General features: G+C 44.2%; 2 protein-coding genes across 2 annotated transcripts; one reads left to right on the top strand and one right to left on the bottom strand.

Moving 5' to 3' along the window:
* Positions 1-1,900: 1,900 nt before the first annotated feature.
* Positions 1,901-4,423, bottom strand: LOC104446188. The gene is given in 4 exon segments (XM_039312171.1): positions 1,901-2,331; positions 2,432-2,983; positions 3,096-3,868; positions 3,871-4,423. Coding segments are annotated over 4 exon segments (1,674 nt in total). The 5' UTR covers positions 4,118-4,423; the 3' UTR covers positions 1,901-2,229.
* Positions 4,424-10,356: 5,933 nt separating this feature from the next.
* Positions 10,357-12,110, top strand: LOC104444171 (probable receptor-like protein kinase At4g10390). The gene is made up of 2 exons (XM_010057798.3): positions 10,357-10,949; positions 11,284-12,110. Exons 1-2 carry the CDS (start codon positions 10,577-10,579, stop codon positions 12,015-12,017), a joined length of 1,107 nt encoding a protein of 368 aa, XP_010056100.2. The 5' UTR covers positions 10,357-10,576; the 3' UTR covers positions 12,018-12,110.
* Positions 12,111-18,482: the final 6,372 nt, after the last annotated feature.

Raw genomic sequence — 18,482 nt, 5'->3', positions numbered from 1 at the left:
TGCTAGCGTCCTCTGCGCGGCGAGCCTCATCAGAGGGTCGTGAGACCCTAGCCAGACCACCTATCCTTTGCCGCACCACTTGCCCTTCACCGGATCACCTACCCTTTGCCGTTGTCAAGGTAAAGCCAAAAAAATGAAAAATTAATGAGGACAATTTTGGAAGAAAAATTTTATTACCTTCAAAGCCAGCATTCGGTGCCTTGGGCATTCAGCTTTGGGAAGGCTTGCCTTTGGCAAAGGCAAGTGAAAATATTTGGCCCAAAGGCCTTTAGCCTCCCAAAGACCCTTGGGAAAGCAGTTTCCAAATGGAGCCAACATCCTCAGATATCCACTAGAGGCCCCAATTTTTGCAAAGGCTCTTGACGGTCCAAATGGCGTGGCATGGTTAGAATAGGAAAGTTCATAGGCTGGCAGGAAATGATGACTTATTCCCTGGTATGAAGCTAAAAAAGTTTGCAACACTCACACAAGTATCTACATCAGAGACGTTAATCAGTAAACAAAAAGACAATATAAGAGAACAAAGAGCTTATTGTGTTCTAGGGCCAGGGTCGGAGAGAGGGAGGGAGGAACCAGGCGAGAAACAAAAAATTAGATCACTGTTATTGTGTTCTGATGGGAAAAAGGTACGAAGAAGAGTATTGTGTTCTAAGGCCATCATAGGCTCGGTTTAACTCGATGTACGGCTCTTAACTCAGTCACACTCGGGTGGACGAAAGAGATTACCACCTGGTTCGAGACCAGCAAAAGCAAAACACAAACAGCTACATCTAGCCAAAACAGACCTATGGCGAATGCCGTAATAACTGGTTCTAGTCAACTCCTAACACACACAATTACCAAAATTAGAGGACCAAGAAGGGCCAGCAACATATAGTCAATGAAAGAGGGTCGATAAGCAACAACTCGTCTGCAATGTAAGAATACATGCATCCAGAGGAATCTTATGACAACAACAAGAAGTTCAAAAAAATTGCATCGATCAGCTTACATTATACAGCAATAGTAAGTCCTGAATCTTCCAATGCTTCTATAATATACTGATATTCAGTCACAAGTGCTCGACAAGCCCGTGCAGAAAGGCCAATTACTTTTTCTAATCCTGCATTCACAATTAGGGTTCCAGTAACATGTCCACGCGCTGGGAAGTAGGAAGTTGTCAAGAGGTAGCATCTAATCACTTTTTCCACTGAAGGCACCCACAACCAACACCCTCCACGCCAGAGGAAAAAAAGAATGAAAGAAAGAAGGAAGGAAACGATACTATCTAGTATTTGCCTCAATTGGTCAAAGCGCATTTATCCTGCATCAATATTTCTTGCAATCTAAATTCAACCGAAAATACAATCACCAGATAACAAATCAATTTTTCTCAAAAGTATCAACCTCTGGGAAAAGCAATGTAGGCAGTACCTTAGCTACACCAAATTCTCAGCGAAATCTACTTTCTGATTTCTTTCGTAACATTACCATCTAGCTCAAAAGTGCCTCATTGGTCAAACTATGGTCAGTAAATGGAAGTGCCTGTATATAGCCAGCACAATTTGGTCCTATTTACTTTGCTTACTTCCTACATTTGTCAAATGGAAAAACCAGGGTCAAATATCCAAGAAATTCTCATTGCAACTTTCTAGCCAGTTTGCATCTGGGTTTCTAGAATTATTTCCCAACCATTGGACCATCACGAAAAAGGAAAACATTCCTTGTCTAAGTATATGCTTTCAAGGCCACATAAATTCTGTCGAGGCACAAACACCAGTAAGAAAGAAGATGGACAATGCATTCCCCCAAGCACCCTTTTACTGGAAAATGACTATTAAGAACAAAGAATCTCAGAAATATATATACCTGGAAGCTAACATTGCTAATTTTGGCATTCTATCTATCATACCAACAGTGATTTCAATTTCGAAATGCTAAATCTTCATTCATCATTGTAAAACCTTCTTAGCAAAATGAAGGCAAAGAATGTAATCTGGAGATAAGTGTTCGCACAAACATCTTCAACTCAATCAACCTAACTGCATAGAACAAATGGGCCTCCTACATGGACTGCACCTTGCATAATCAGTTAATCAACAGACCAGAAGTCAGTAATTGTTAATCCATGAAAAGTCAGAGGCAGTTGAATCTCTGGAAGGTCATTATAGGATCTGGCTTCTCTACTCAATTCCTCAACTCGACAAGAGATTCCTGGACCGAGCACCACCATAGACCAGTCACACATTATCAAATGATGGAATGAAAAGCTCCACTCTCACATTGGCCCACAGTTAAACTGAGAGTGTCACCCATAATTTGGTCTGTCTGGCAACATAATCGACGCGGTACCTGTCCAGGAACGTTTCAGAATGCAACATTAGCAGCAAAATACAAACAAGGAATCATCGAATTTCCACCAGTAGTTTAAGAAGGGAAAATGAAAACACACCAGATGCCAATTCTTTTCTGGTGGATAACTTGTGACCTTGATAATCTGCACATTACGCAGGGGGGGTGACCGCAGAAAGCAGAACACTCTCCTTTTCAGATCATTTATTCCTCTTTCTTGTGTATATGTGCCCACCATAGCATCCCCTCTTCGTTCTACATCTTTCAAATGAAACAGAATCGGTTTTTTGCAGAGGGACCTTAATGAGACTCTGGTATCCAAGTCAAACTCACTACTGTGACTGATCGTATTCCAGGCGATGTAAGTCTGCTCCGACCGCTCCAATTCACGGGGATACACGATGTTTGGGAACACTTGAACAGCGTAACCCAGCGACACAGAAAATGTGAGACGATGTGCCTGGTCATAACAGATCGATCGCTGCAAAAAGCTCCGAGGTTCTAACTTCATAGCCTTCGTAAATAGCTTCAAGCTCTCCAAAGAGCTCAACCCTGGATAGAATGGATCCACAGCTTCCAAATGGTGAATTGAGACAAAGGGGGCAATTGGATGAGATGACAGAAGACCGTGCGCATTACCATGGATATCCCACTGCCAGAACATCAAACATTACTCTACGGCTAGATTTTCAAGTGAATTCAAAATCCATCACATGAAACAACTAAATTATCCTCCTCTAAACGAATTGAGTGAAGTAAAAAACCTGGTGGAAGCCACTTTCCCTCGTCAGGGGAACGCCAATTTCGGAAATGCAGGCATGAAGCCTGTCATCACTCCCATACAGCTTGGGGTACCTCTCCAGACATTCATCCTGAATTTTCGACAATGCCTTGGCCAGTGCGTAGCTAATCGCAATCCCGCCGCCACCAAACGCCATATTGTGGCTAAAGTAAGTATTCGCCGAGTGACTCTCCGAAGGAGCACCGATGTAAACCATCTCAGACCAATCATACTTGCTAAGAACAGCCACGAGGTTATCGACGTTGAAGATGGTGTCGTCGTCTCCCAGGACAAACCACCGCACGTCCGGCAAGCCCAGGCGGAAGCTCTCCCCCACGACACGGGCGATCCGGAGGCCGGAGGGGTGGCCCGTAGGGTTCGTGTAGCGGAAGCGAGAGATGTCCTCCGACACCATGATCGGAGGCAGCGAATCGTCGTCGTGCGGCACCTGCTCGTCCAGCCACACGTGGCCGCGCATTTCCTCGGGTCGCCACCAGAGCCTCACGTACTCCTTCCGGCGCGTCCACAACTGCGACGATCCGGCGATCCCGAAGAGTATGTGGTGCAGCATTAACTCCACCGCGATCGGCCTCGCTCCCGAGAGGCTGCCGTTGCCGGACGCCGGAGGCGGCGGCGGCGAAGGAGACGAAGGAGGCGCCGGGGGCGGCGGCGGCGGCGGCGGCGGTGGCGGGGAGGGGGAAGACTGGGCGGGGCGACGGCGATCGGAGGCGTAATGGCTCCGCCACGACACGGAGCGGGGCTCCCCTCAAAATGCGTCAGCCGGTGCCAGCACCGGGCGGTGGTCCCGGAGAACACGAGCGCGAGCCACGCGGCGGTGGAGATCACGAGCGCGGCCACCGCGACCGCCGCGGTCCCGGTGCCGCCGCCCTGCCTCCACCGGCGGCCCCCGCGCGGCCGGGCGGCGCGGCACCCGGGGCGGTGGTCCCGGGGAGACGACGGCGGCGGCGGCGGCGGCTGGGGAGTCTGCACCTTCTTCGTCGCCATCGCCGCCAACGCTCATCTCCGGGTGGGAAGGGGTGGGGTAGCGAGGGAGCGGGGCGACGGTCCCGCCGGGCGAGGGGAGCGCCGCCGCCACCGCCGTCTCCGCCGGCGCCGGCGCCGGAGACGGAGGAGAGGGACTGAGGAGGAGGAGGAGGTTCGAGGAGAGAGAGAGAGAGAGAGAGAGAGAGAGAGAGGGGTTAAGCGCGAGAATCGCGCTCGTTTCTTCTCGTTTTCTTGAAAAAGAGGGAATGCGGTTTAGCGCCGGTTTTAACAGAGCCCCCCTCCGCTTCGCGTCGCGGCGTTTGGACGTCGGAGCCCGCTGCCGCCGCCGCCGCCGCCGCCGCCGCCGCGGTGTGTCCGGCGGGTCGAGTGAGCGAGCCGGGCTCGCGCGTGTTCGGTCCTACATGAGCTCGCTCTAGTCCGGCCGTCGGATTATATGGGACCGGGCAGCGTTTAACGGTCGAGATGAAGTCGGGGCGTGGGGAAGGAAGCTTGCGAAGGGGGGGACATCTGGTCCGGTCTCTTTCATCGGTTTCGAAAAGCGCAAAAGCCGCATGATTCCAATCGCGTGTGATTCTTTCTCGTACTTTTTATTTTATTTTATTTTATGGAATTTGATTGATTGTGGGGGCAAAAGTGGACAAGAATATTTAAAAACCTGCATGTGCTAAGGACCGTCAAATTCGACTTTAACGGATGCATTTTGGTCGGGCGTGCAACCCCGAACAAAAAGACGGAATAAGGGATAATAATTAATAATTAAGTTAAAAACATTTCCCTCCAACAACGTAGATAGAAAAGTTAAACACTTTCGCAAGTGAGGATTAGGGGTGTGCATGGTCCGGGGGCGGTTCCCAACCTAGAACCGGAACCGCCCGCTAAGGACCTGGCTCCGAAAATCGAACCGGATCCACCGTTTATTGCATGGATCCACCGGAACCAGGAATGGCGGTCCAGCCTCCGGTTCCCGGGTGGATCCATGGAATCGATTTTGACGCCAAAAATTCTGGTTTTCAATAGCGAAACAATTTTGGTTTCTAGGACCACCTGGTCCAAGTTTTGAGCTCTAAAATTCCAAGTTCCAATCTCCAAAAACTAAAACAATAATTAATAGACGAATGCGAAGGGGCGGACAGCGGTGGCGGAGGAGCAACAACGGCGGCGCGAGGCTCGGGGAGGAATCAAAGACGGGGACCGAGCGTCGGCGAGGGGGCGGACAGCCAGAGGCGGAGGAGCAAAGCGGTTGTGGCAAGTGGCGACCGGCCAGGAGGGGGCGGCAGCCGGTGGCGGAGGAGCAAAGAGGCGGCGGCGGCGTGGATGCTTGGTGAGGAATCGAAGACGAGGAGAAGAGATTGAGGAAGAAACAAAGAGATAATCAAAGGCGAGGAAGAAATCGAAGAGAATCAAGAGATGAGACGCGACTAGGGCTTCGTACCTTGTTGGGTGACGGAAATGGGGCTCGCCGGCTCGGTCGAGAGTTCTTGCGAGAGGCGGAGGAGCAACGGTTGTGGCGAGTGGTGACCAGGCGCAGGGGGCGGACGGTGGCGAAGGAGGAGCGGCGGCGACGTGGATACTCGGGGGGTGGAACCGTGGAATCGAAGACGAAGAGAAGGAAAGGAACAGAGAGAATCGAAGGTGAAGAAGAAGAAACGCGAATTAGGGCTTCGCAAATTAGGGGCGGGGGCTTCGCGACTTTTTTTTTTTTTTTTTAATTATAAATAGTACCGGTCCGGTCCGGTGGGCGAGCGGGCGGATCCACCCACGAAACCTGGGAACCGGACCGGTTCCCACGGTTCTCAACAATTGGACTCCCGGAACCGGACCAGGTTCCCTCAAGAACCGCCGGTTCAGGCGGTTCCGGTCCGGTTCGGCGGTCCGGGCGGTTCCGGGTCCAATGCACACCCCTAGTGAGGATGGGTATGATAATTATTCCGTTTCTCTATTTTTCTATTTTTCTATTCATGAAATAGATTTAAAATAAAAATCAATTTGATAATATAATTTCATTATTGTATTTCTAAAATAAAATTTTACTCCAGAAATAAATTAATAATAGAAATCAAAAATAAAAATTAAAACAACAATGAAAAATAAAAATTATTGTCTTTACTCACTTTTGTTACTAATCGACTATACACCCATTACCGCTTGACCACTACCCACCAATTGCCATCACGACCACTTGCTGCCGTCCACTTGCCATTGCTCAGAAGAGAGAACCAAGAACATAAATTTTGTACAGAAATTTTGTAGCATTGTTAAACACGTATTTTTGCTTAGAAATTTGTCCAATGAATAGAAATAAAATATATTTTTGACAATAAACTTATTTTTAGAACAGAACAATTATCATTCACACGCTTAAATTTCAAATTTCTTAGCAAGGCATCTTATTTGCTCCAATTTTATAATTAGGCTCCTCTATATCTCCCATAGGCCACCCAAAAAATAAAAAATAAAATAAAATAAATCTCTTATAGAGCATTTCCGGAATCGAAAAGTAATTTCGCACGTTGGGCTCCGCCCCTCGTCATGAGGTGTTTAGAATTAGTCAGGCATTCAAACAGCCCCTGATTACCTCATCGCTAGCCGTTGTAGAATAGCCCCGATTACTAGAACGAACCGCACCCTCGAATCTCTACGAGTACCAACTAGATCTTTTGGATCTGGTAGCAATTCGGTCGGCGATCGGCGGCCAATCCGAACCGCATTACCGCTAACCTCACTAGGCCTTGATTCTTGGATACAGATACCCTTTCAAGTTCATTTGCGTGGCCATTCTTTATGGGCCTTATATTTCAGAATGAAAAGCCTTGTCCGTGTGCGTCCAAAAAGCCTTGTCCGTGTGCGTCCAATTTTCATCTGATAATCAATGTTTTGCAAACCGTACCGACGTATGCCTCCATTTAGTTTGACTTTGGAGAAATGCAAAGCTATTTCCCTAAGTATCTTTGAGTGAATGGGCATTTTGTGAAAGCAAGTGTGTTTGGTTGTGTATATTTTGCAAAGTAACTTCAAGGTGAAAAAAAAGAAAAAAGGAAAATGGAGGAGATGTAGCCAAAGAGGCGAAAATTGTGGGGGAGTGGCTAGTGGTGGCAGTGGCAGTGGCGCCACGACCTAAGCGGTGTCGCTTGAGGTCGCGCAACCTCAGGCGAGGCTTCTCGACGGCCAGATTTGGCCGCTCGTGGCATCGCCTAGTTTACAGGCGCCAGGCGATGCCCCCCAAGGTCCACGCGACCTCAGGCCGCATCGCCTAAGGTCCGCACAACCCAGGTGACGCCACCTAAGGGTCGTGCGACGTTGCCTAGGTCATGGGTTGTGCCACCCCAGGCGGTGGTCACTGGAGACGCGCAATCCTAGGCGGCGGTGGTGGCTGTCGGAGAAGCGCGACTTTTAGACGAGGAAGAAAATGGGCAGGGAAGAAAAAGATGAATAGTGACGTGATGAATAGTGGAAGTTGCATCTCTAAAATGCCAAAACCCAAAGCACATTCTTCCAAAGATTCAGCTTTCAAAGATCGGAATACTCACATTTAGCAAATGAGCTTCCAAAAATATTTGCCAAACGTAAAATTTTTTTTTTCCCCAATGGGCTTTGGGCCTCCAAAGCTCCATGAGAAAGTCGAACCAAACGGGTCCGTAGATGGCCATCAGAGCAGAATCGATTGTTGCGCCGTTCAGCCGGTAGAACCGGTCCAACCTGCCATTTTTAATTGAGGTGAGTTAATTTCGTATATAAAAATGTGCATAAGATACAGGTGGGTAGCTCATTATCAAGTTTGGAATCTTAATGTGTATGGGCAAGGCTCGAGTTCGAGTCGTGCGGCCTGAAACTTTGTAAATTATTTTTAAAATGGCGTACTGACTGAGCTTATATAAATAAATTAGTAAGAAAAATCACATAAAGGTGATCGTCCCTTGGTACGATTGCCAAACCGATTCCGTCCCCCACGCACAAATTCGAAACTCCCCATTCGCTCGTCCTCTTTTTTTTTAACTTTTTACAAAGTTAAAGCTTTGGCCTTTTTTTTGGTCAAAAAAGATTTGGTTTTAACGGAAACACTATGAAGGGTGTACGCAACCCCTTTCGGTTCGATTTGGATGGAAAAGTAAAACGGATTGTAGTAAAATGGTCGGGGAAAAATATAAAACAACCCAACTAAAGAAAGACGGTGTGAATTTGAACCGAATCGAATTAATCGGGCGGGCATAAAAAGAATTCAAGAAGATCAGGAAGAAAGCAACGCGATCTCTTCCTTTTTCTCCTTGTCTGCTCGCCTTCTTTCCCCCTTTTTTGACTTCTTTTCCAATCTTCCCTGCTTTATTTTTCATACTCACTCCTATCTCTCTGCTACTATAAAAATAGAAATTATAATTATCACACAAAAAATTAAATTGGTTCTGAAAGAAGTAGAACTATATCGAACCGCCAATATTCAATCCAATTTGATTTATGAATCGACTTTTTAAAATTACCTCTTCAAATAAAAATGGATGTTAGATTTCAATTTGATTTGGCGGCTTGGATCGAATTATTTTCAAAGCTTTGAATAGTATGATTGGTCTATGTTGGTCCAAGTTCTTGATTGGTTTCGACCACCATCGACAAAGAGTTTCAAACCAAGACAAAAGCATTAGAAAAATATTAAACCTATTACATTTGTACCAATTTAGTCCAAACCTTTTAATCTAGTATCAATTCAATTAGTATTGCTACTTTTTGATAAAAACTGATGATGTGGATATCGAACGACTTGTATGTGATACTATCGGGTGCTGAATACGACAATTTTTAAATAATATTTTAGTCCTTTTTTTCAAAATTTAGTATATTTTTATTTTTTCCCTTCTTCTTCTTTTGTTAGTAACCAGTCACTAGGCGGGGTGACCTTGCCTGGGTGAGTGTCACTGTCACCACCATAGACGAGGCCCGACCGAGCTAGGGCAAGCCCTGGCAATGGCTCTCTTGCCTAGGCCAAGACGGCCTCGCCAAATCTGAACTAGATCGTTCAAAAATTAGAAAGCCCCAGAAACGTGATCGATTGCCAACGGAGAAAGTTTCCCCAACCCGAGCGAGCGGTGCAAAAGAGAAAACCCACGTTTTCCAAGTTTGATAACGCCGCTCACGTTTTCGTCAGATTATAGCTTTGAAGTTTGAACAGAAGTAGAAAAGTGAGCAGCCTTGCTTTGACTGACCGACCGACAATTTCGTTAGCGAGAATTAATTATCGACTAAAATCCTTTGTTTCTTTAATGTCCTAACCACTTCATATTTCTTTTCTACTCGCCCGAATTTTTTTATTTTTGGCTTCCTCCCCATGTCCGTAGACTCTGAGATTTCTCGTCTAGCATCGACCAATCAGTGTGTCTACATGCGTGTACGTTCCTGCCGACAAACCCCACACCCTCCGAATTTTCATATAGAGATTCGATTTAATTTATCCTCTCGATATAGGCTGGTGATGGAAATGGCCGGCCTATCCACTAATTGCAAATTTCGAATGTTTTATATCGCATTAGGTCACTAGAATTTATGCTAATTGCCCCCTAGGGAGCTACGGGCATCGAGGATGAGAGAGGGTCCTAATCACAAGAGAATAACAGATTTTAAATTTTGATTCATATGTCATGTCGTCTCTAAACGTTTAATTTGTGCAATGAAGTCCTTAAACGTTGGCCAAATGCACAGTATCGTCTCTAGACTTATAATTTATTCAATTTGGCTAATAAATTATTACTAAATATTTAATGTGTTTCTCATATTGTATAAAAATCTTTAAAAGTTCGGGAATTATATAGAACAAATTAAAAAGCGGATGATATTATATATTCGATTAAAGTTCAATTATCATTAGTGTCGTTTTCCTTAATCATAGAATAGGTACAAAGTTTCATTCATGTGTACGAATCAGTGCACACACAATCACACTTTAATTTAAAGAAAGCCGAGTCAAATGGTGCCGTAACAACCCCATGATTCATGAAGACACCCTCCAATCTTAATCAAGAAGCTTTAAGGACACCACCTTCCGACTCTTATCCCGCCTGTCCGATTCTGCCCTCCGCTGCTTCCGCTCAGTTCATGCCGCCCACCGCACGAGGGGCCCAAGAAAACCTAAAGAAAAAGACAAGAATCCTGGCAAAAACAAAGCGTCCGTGCGCGTGCTTGTTTCGTCAGAGGATTTCAGTAACAGTGCGTCCGTCCGTCCGTCGATCTTCTTTGTCCCTTGGCTAGCACGCACTCCTCGTCCTCGTTTGGCCCCATCTCTTATTCTCTCTCTCTCTCTCGCTCGCCAGCCTTCTTCGCTCCTTCTCTTTGAGCCGCACCAAACCACTGCCGCGAGCCCCACCGGTAGCTAGCCACCATAAAGTATACTCCATAATTCACCGACTCTTCCCCTTTTAAAAAGCGACACCAACCCACGAAGGGACTTGACTCGATCCGAAACGCAGATCTGCAGCCATGGGCATCGTGAAGTTCCTCCGCTCCAAGCTGCTGAACAGGCGCCGAGCCGCCGTCCACGTTGAGGGCGGGGAGAGTTGCTCGGGACGGTGCGGCGATGCGGCGGAGGCAGCAGCCGTGAAGAGGTTGGAGTGGGGAGAGATCGAGAGGATCACGAGGCGCTTCTCGGTGGTGGTTGGAGAAGGCGGGTTCAGCACCGTGTACATGGGGCGTTTGCCCGTCTGCGGGGGAGGCTCCGCCGCTGCCGCGGCCGTCAAAGTCCACTGCGGCGGCGGAGAGCGGCTCAGCCTGGCCTTCAAGCAGGAGCTGGACTTGCTGCTTCGGCTCAAGCACGAGAACATCGTCAGGATCCTCGGCTATTGCGATGATGCAGGTTGGCACGTCGCTCGTTTATGCACCTAGTTTATATTTAATTAACAAAATACGAAAATATTTGTCAAACTTTATTACTTTGAGTTAGTGAAATTTGAATTGTAAGAAAATCATTTCCATGAGCAAGGTCGAGATTTTGACAATTTTGCATTTCAATTTCAGCTATATATTATCATTTTGTAAGTAAATGTTGACTGTATATACCCATATAGTAATCCTACTACCATTAGCAGAAATGATTTTTCAGTGCTATTCAATAAAAATCATCTCATCTAAAAATATTATAAGAACATTTTTATATGTAATTAATTTATGTTTCATCTCGTCTCATGAAGATCAAGGCGCGCTTATATTCGAATATGTCTCCGGTGGAACCCTCTATGAGCGCCTCCACGGCCGCAGCGGCAATAAGCGCTCGACTCTCCCGTGGAAGAGCCGCGTGAAGATCGCCTTCCAGCTCGCGCAAGCCATCGAATATCTCCATGAAAGATGCATCGTCCACATCATCCATGGCGACATCAAATCCTCCAATGTTTTACTGGACGGCGACTCCAATTGCAAACTCTGCGACTTCGGATCCGCGAAAATGGGCTTCTCCTCCATGATACTGCCACCCTCGTCGTTGCCTTCATCATCTCCTTATGTTAGGAGAAAGAATATTATCATGGGTTCTCCGGGCTACACCGATCCGGCATACTTGAGGACCGGAATAGCCTCGAAGAAGAACGACATCTATAGCTTTGGCGTCTTGGTCCTCGAGCTCGTGACTGGTTTGGAGGCGTTTCGCGCGGACAAGGGACTGGTCTTGGCCTCGATGGCAGCTCATATGGCTAAGGATGTCGATCGTATGGATGTTAGTGAGGTGACGAACATGGTGGATCCGAGATTGAGAGGCGATTTCAACGTGGAAGAGGCGAGGGCTCTGATTGGACTAGCGGGGTTGTGTTTCGACGAGTCGACCCTGGTTAGGCCGACAGCGAGCTGCATGATGAAGATGATGAAAGAGAAGGTTTCTTCAATTTCGTTCATGAACTCGAACTTGAGGCATAAACTTTCTAATGATCTGTAGCCACACATGGACTATGTTGGTGTGGAGATCTACATGTACAATGTGTGAATTTTCTAATGATCTGTGGCCAACATTGAACTATGTTTATGTGAAGATCTATATGTGCAAGGTTTGAAATCAAATCGAATTGAATTAATCACGAGCGTAAAGAATCCATCAAAATCAGGAAGAAAGCAACGTAATTCTTCCCCCTCTCTTTCTTCCTTTTTTTTTTTTTCCTTGTGCGCACACCTTTTTTTTTTTTTTTTTCCCTTTTGACTTATTTTTCAATATTTTTGTTTCTTCTAAAAAAAAAAAAGTTAATATTATGACAAACCTTAAACTAAGACACCTATAATAAATTTACTAAAAATTAATTTTTTTGACCACAAAAAACTCAAACTCATACTTTAGTGATAAATTTACGGTCTATTAGTTTGTTAAATTTTATATCAAATTATTGAGTTAGATGAAATGTGACATGTGTACTAGGTTAGAATTTTACCATTCACTTGTTACAAATGTACTGATTTGATATTTTTTATGGTAAAAAAATTAGTTTTAAGTGAATTTGCCATAGGTATATCGGTTTAATATTTTTGTAGCTAATTTTTTTTTTATAATAAATTTATCACGATATATCAATTTAGAATATGTTGTAGTATTAAACCCAAAAAAAAAAAAAAAAAAAGAATCTCCGTTTTTTTTTTTTTCACCTATTCCTACCTTTCTCCTATAATAAATATAGAAAATATTATTATAAAAAAAAAAAAACTTTGGCTGGGCGGCTTGGTTTGGTTTGGCAAAAAACAATAAAATTGAACCAAATTGCTTAATTTCAATCCAATTCGATTTGTGAACTAGTTTTCTAAAATTACCTCTTCAAACCAAACCAAATCTTAAATTTCAGTTCAGTTTGATAGTTTAGATTGAATTATATTTGACCTAAACGGTACAATCGATTGGTTTACAAGACTTAAAATACTTAATTTCAATATATGCGAAGGAAGCTACCGCAATCGCAATAGATAAATGAGGGAACCATAAGACTTAGTGAAGAATTGGATTTTAGAGAGTAAGATTTTATTCCTTTTTTTTTTAAAACATAATTGTGTTGCAAATACTGTGTATATAAAGAACTCTAAGAGATAAGATACAGAGGGTAACAAAATAATAAATATTCTTTAAATATTTCCCAAATATTTTCTTCCCTTATCATCCCCTCGCAAGCTAATGGTGAGCAGGGGTGAGCGTGGTTCCGGGTAGAACCGGGAACCGGAACCGGAATCGGAACCGGAAAACCCTAGTTTTCAATTTATTTTCTTCCCTCTTTTGTTCTTCCTTCTCCCTCTTCTCGCGACTCCCCTCTGTTTTAGTTTTAGGGTTCCTTTACTCTCTTCTGAGTCTTCTCCCTGTCCACTCCAGCGTCGCCACTCTCAACGCCGCCGCGCTCCTCCCCCTTCGAGTGCTCGACGTCGCTCGGTCCCCTCGACGCTCGCTCAACGCTGCTTGGCCAGCTCGGCTCCTCGACGCCTGCTCGATGCCGCTCAGCCCGCTTGACGCCTCTTGGCCGCTCGACGCCGCTCGGCTCGCTCGGGCCCTTGACACCGCTCACCGTCAACACCGCCAGTGGACGCCGCTCGTCCCTTTGGTGGAGGCCGCTCGCCGCTTGTGCAGCCGCCCCCAACGATGCTCGCTTGGTTGCCCTCGACGCTGCTCCCCCCCGAGACGCTGCTCGGCCAGCCACCCCCAACATCGCTGGCCCAGTCAGCCCTTGACACTGCTCGCCAGCCGATGGAGAACTGATGGTTATGATTGTATGGCTGTTTTGGATTTGTAGGATTCTCATTAAATTTCTTTATTCCATTTTGAAGTTCAACACTTTGGTTTTGCTTTATGATAAGTGCTGTGGTCGCAGGTGGATGATGACAATCAATCCCAGTCTTCAATTCGTGGTTAGAGACGGTATTTAAAAGGAAAATCCAAGAACAATGATGGTTCAATTCCAGAAAGAAGTAAAAGGTGAAGACTTGCCAAGGTTGGTTTGTTGTATTTCTGCTGCAAAATATGTTCTTGATGATGCGTACGTGTTTGGTGGTTTGATCCCCTTTTTCCCTGAATTCTTGTTCCATTGTTGACAGGTTCTTGCTAACAGACCAGATATTATTAGAGAAGACTACATGAATGAACTCTGCATTCTACACGACGATGTTCCTTCCTTCCCAAATCAGGTGAATGGCATAATTTAACAGAGAAAGAAGCATTCTAATTTAAGAGTTTAATAAGCTTTTTCACACTATCTTGGATGTTATAGGATATGAATCTTATCAATATGACAATTAGGTTGCTTTTAACATCATAGAGGAGGAGTTGGGGCGGCCTCTTGAAGCTGTGTTCAGTAAAATTTCATCTTGGACTATAGCAGCTGCCAGCTTGGGTCAAGTTTATAGAGCTACGTTACGTGATATTGAGAGGATGTTGCAATTAAAGTTATCTTCCATGCTGTGAACTGCTTTTTCATCATTGACATCTACAGCTCTACATTATTGAGAAAAATTGAGACTTGCAAGCCCATCTTGTTTTCACATTTATGCTGTAGTAGATATTGATGAAGTTCTTGGATTTTATTATCATTGCTTTAGGAGCAGTAGTCATGCAAGATAAATATATTTATCTGCCCATGCCATCTTTGCCATGAAGTTCTTTATATTTATTTTCCTGAGAAGCATACATTCTACTTTGTCCTTCTGTACATTGTACTCTTTTATGCAATGATGCTGCCTATTATTTGTTTTGTTACTTCTAATTGTTTGACTGTGTATATTTTACTATGCCATTATCACTGAAATCATTTCTTTCTGTCTTTTAAGAAGTTTCATATCACGTTTGCCGCAGATGATTGTTGAATTCCATGTGTTGTGTCATCTCTTGTGATTCACCCCTCAACACACCATCATATCATTAACAGGATTTGTTGGGCTTTTATGTTTATCTTGAAGCTGTTTCATTGGTACCCCAGCTCCGTGTCATGCAGAATACAAAGGTACTGCAATGTCCAAATCTTGTAACTTATCTGCTGGTCACTTACACTTCTAGAGATAGTTTGATGTTTGAAGCCCCTTCATTCAGTTGATATCTTCATTTTGCATGTTTAAGTAGCAATTTTGCAACCCTTTTTATTTCTTTTTGAAAAATTCGAATGATCGCTTTCCTTTTTCTTTTGCCTCTCGCTCCTTTACTCTGAATCTTTGGCTATTTCTTTTGTATATTCGTGTCAGCCAGGTTTGAGATTGCTCATTGGTGAACTGTGATTTCTATCCATTTGCTATCTGTCCTACAAAGTTGGTGTTCTGCAATCACTCCAATGCATACACATCACATCTAGTGTGTTGGCTTATACTATGCTGATAGGAAATTCCCATGGGTTTTTTGCTGCATAGCTTTCTCAAACATTGGTCTTATGTAAATGTTGACAGCACATCTATTGGCTTTTTTTCTTCTCTATTATTGAGTTTGTACCACTCTTTATAATTTTGTGGTACTCAACTGATAAAAGAAAGGAGGAAGACATCAAAAAAAAAAAAGAAGAACCTGTTGGAACCTGGAACCGACCCCGGAACCTGTGACAGGGTAGGTTCTAGGTTCTTGGTTCTTGGTTTTGACGGGTAGGTTTCAGGTTCTAGGCGGAACCTGTAAGGAACCGGGAACCGCTCACCCCTAATGGTGAGGGTGAACCACTAGCTCAGACCGCAATTGAAGGAACCGGCGAAGAGGCAAGTCTCTAGTGAAGATATCTGTGACATCCCAGTTTTTTTTTTTTTTTTTGGTGATCCAGGAACTCCTATACAGCCGGTAGCTAGTGAGGTAAACCCGGAGTGGTGCTAGTGTAGGACCCACCATCACGACACCGTACTTAAGACCACTAGCGACACCTCTGGATTCAAACTCTTCCCTTTTCATGAGAAGGAGGGAGCTCAAGCCAGCGACGTCACCACATGGGTGGTGTGACATCCTAGATTTTCAGTCATGTTTTCTACTGAATAAATTGGACATTTCATTAATGCGCCTATAGGGTTGTTCTCAAAGCTGATCACTCTTAGGATAACTAGACTATTCAAAGAAGTTATTAAGGAATTTTAAGGCAATAGACTTGAAAATTCAACCAGAAATTGACTTCTCGACCTTGCATATCTTTAGAAGCTATTGCGGTACAGTTAAAAATCGAATTGAGATCAGAGATAGGTCGATTCGATGGAGATGTGTGGCTGATCATGGGTGACTCCACTAAATTGGAAAATTCTTGTCGACTGATACTAGTTTGATTTCTCTATCGTTTTGGTACCCCGTGGTCATATTTAAATCCTTGAGATTTTCATGACAACCGAGAGTCATCAATGAGTCGAGTGGGTTCATTGTAGCTCGAAAAAAATCGACCACGAGTCATTTGCACTAAAATTTTTCGGAAACTACTCGGTAGCCTAGGTCATGCTAAAAATGCGTTTGAGTGAAATTAACCGTCAATTTGAGTCCGATTTCAGAAATTGAAGATTCTGTGATATCATAATAAATTCTAGAAACGTCGGCTTAGTCTCAGAAGATTTTTCTGCAAACCGAGACTTTTTGGGGAAAAGTTGGCTTAGGACTGTTTTTGTTTAGAAAAAGGCCGAAGATCATTTTGGTCGCAAAATGAAGATGCGAGATGGATCCATAGGTAAGGAAAAATATCAATTGGAATATTGAGATGTCAATTGAATTTATAAAGGCCATATGATATTGAATTGAAGGTGAGATTAAGATCAGTCGAAGCCAATTGCTTGCAAATTTGTGTGCCCCCATTCCTTATGATTTTTGGACCATTTCAAGAGGTTATGGAGAGTGTTTTGGTGGCTCAATGACAGCCATAAAACATTGGCTTGATGGACAAGCTAAAAGGGGACAAAAATGTGGAAATTAAGGATGGTAGGCCCCCATATTTGCTCTCTCTCTTCCTCTCCTCTAAGGCTGCCGTCCACCCCACTTCTCTCTCCCTCCATTTGCTTTGTGCGACGCCAGCAAGCCAGAGTAGAACTAGTTGCAGCCTGTCACACGTTGGAATGTCGTCGCCACTTCACGCCGCCATGCCGTTGCCGTTCGTGTGTGCCACCGCCCGCGCGAGAGCTGCTTGCAACGTCCGCCCCTCTCGCCTCCTCTCACCATCCAGCAGCCTTGTCTACCTTTGTCCAACATCCCGAACCGTCGTTGGAGCCCGTTCGACCGCCGATTTGCCTCGGTTTGGCCTCCTCTCGCTCATCCCGGTCCATCACCGTCTCAACCAACACCAAACAACCCCTTCTCGATCTAGACTAGCAGTTGAAGAAGTGAGTATCATAGAGGTTGCCGGGCCCGTTTTGAGGTGGTTCTAAGGCTCGAAACCTAGGTTCGCTTTGGGGAAAAGCGACCCCCACGATATTCTCGACGTTTTAATCCGAACAGATTGTTAAACGGGTGAGTTTTGTTCACCAATTCTTGCTTAGTTTGCTAATGATGCTTAGAGTTGATTAGATTTAATTATGTGCAATTAAGTGGATAGATTATATTAGAATAATTAAATTAGGGATTTACCTATGCATGTTAGACAAATAGTTAGTGTACTTAGCAAGTAGACAAGCCCTATTATTTCTTGAATGAGTCTTAGAAATTTCCGGACTTGTCTTGGCTTCCATTTAGGCATTACGAGCCTAAATTGAATTTATTACTATTTAATAATTAATTTTTGTAATTATTTAATTAATTATTTATTTTTCAAAAATTAAACAAGGATGGCCGGTGATCGGAATTTTATATTGATTATTATCGTGCAGTTCGTTTAAATATTTGAACACTAATTTGTGCCGAATTAATTTATTGGTAATTTTAGGATTTATTCCTAAATTAAATTAATTTTTATAATTAATTGGAGAATTACTGGGCGTCATCAATAATACAAATATATTATCTATTTTCATTGAATGAAATAATAGGAGAGGGATCTCAAATATCAAAGTGAATCAATTCCAAAGGTTGTTTTGACCTGGATAAAGTAGGATAATGACTATGATGGTAATTTTTATTCATAGCACACGTCTTATAGACTAAAGATAAAGAATGACTAAAACTAATGTTGGATGAATTGAGAAGATGCACAAGCCAGTTGGTGGTGGCATGTCCCAAGCGGTTATGCCACAAAGTGAGAGAAGCAACTGACGCAGGAGATGTGGAAAAGTGGCCACATGGAAGGGTGTCGCGGTAAAGCCCATTGTCATGCACGTCGTGGAGGATTTCCTGACCATTTTTAGTAGACATGGCAACAAATGAGTTTGAATCAAATTGGAAAACACAATAGTTATCAAGTGCAAACTGAGACATGGAGAGAAAGTTTTTAGTGATTCTAGGTATGATTAAAATTTGACAAAGTATAAAGGACATAAAAGAGGAGACAAGTGTGCCTGTGTGGGTGATTGGTAAGGA

Source organism: Eucalyptus grandis, chromosome 5 (genome assembly GCF_016545825.1).
Source record: "Eucalyptus grandis isolate ANBG69807.140 chromosome 5, ASM1654582v1, whole genome shotgun sequence".
Lineage (NCBI taxonomy): Eukaryota > Viridiplantae > Streptophyta > Magnoliopsida > Myrtales > Myrtaceae > Eucalyptus > Eucalyptus grandis.
Note: the sequence above shows the minus strand (reverse complement) of the source record. Positions and strands in the feature narration are given on the sequence as shown.

What these genes read in the sequence shown, in the direction of transcription:
- LOC104444171 (XM_010057798.3), top strand. Translation starts at nt 10,577, where the DNA reads ATGGGCATCGTGAAGTTCCTCCGCTCCAAGCTGCTGAACAGGCGCCGA. An exon ending in CGGCTATTGCGATGATGCAG is followed by an intron (nt 10,950 to 11,283) that starts GTTGGCACGTCG and finishes CGTCTCATGAAG; the next exon opens with ATCAAGGCGCGCTTATATTC.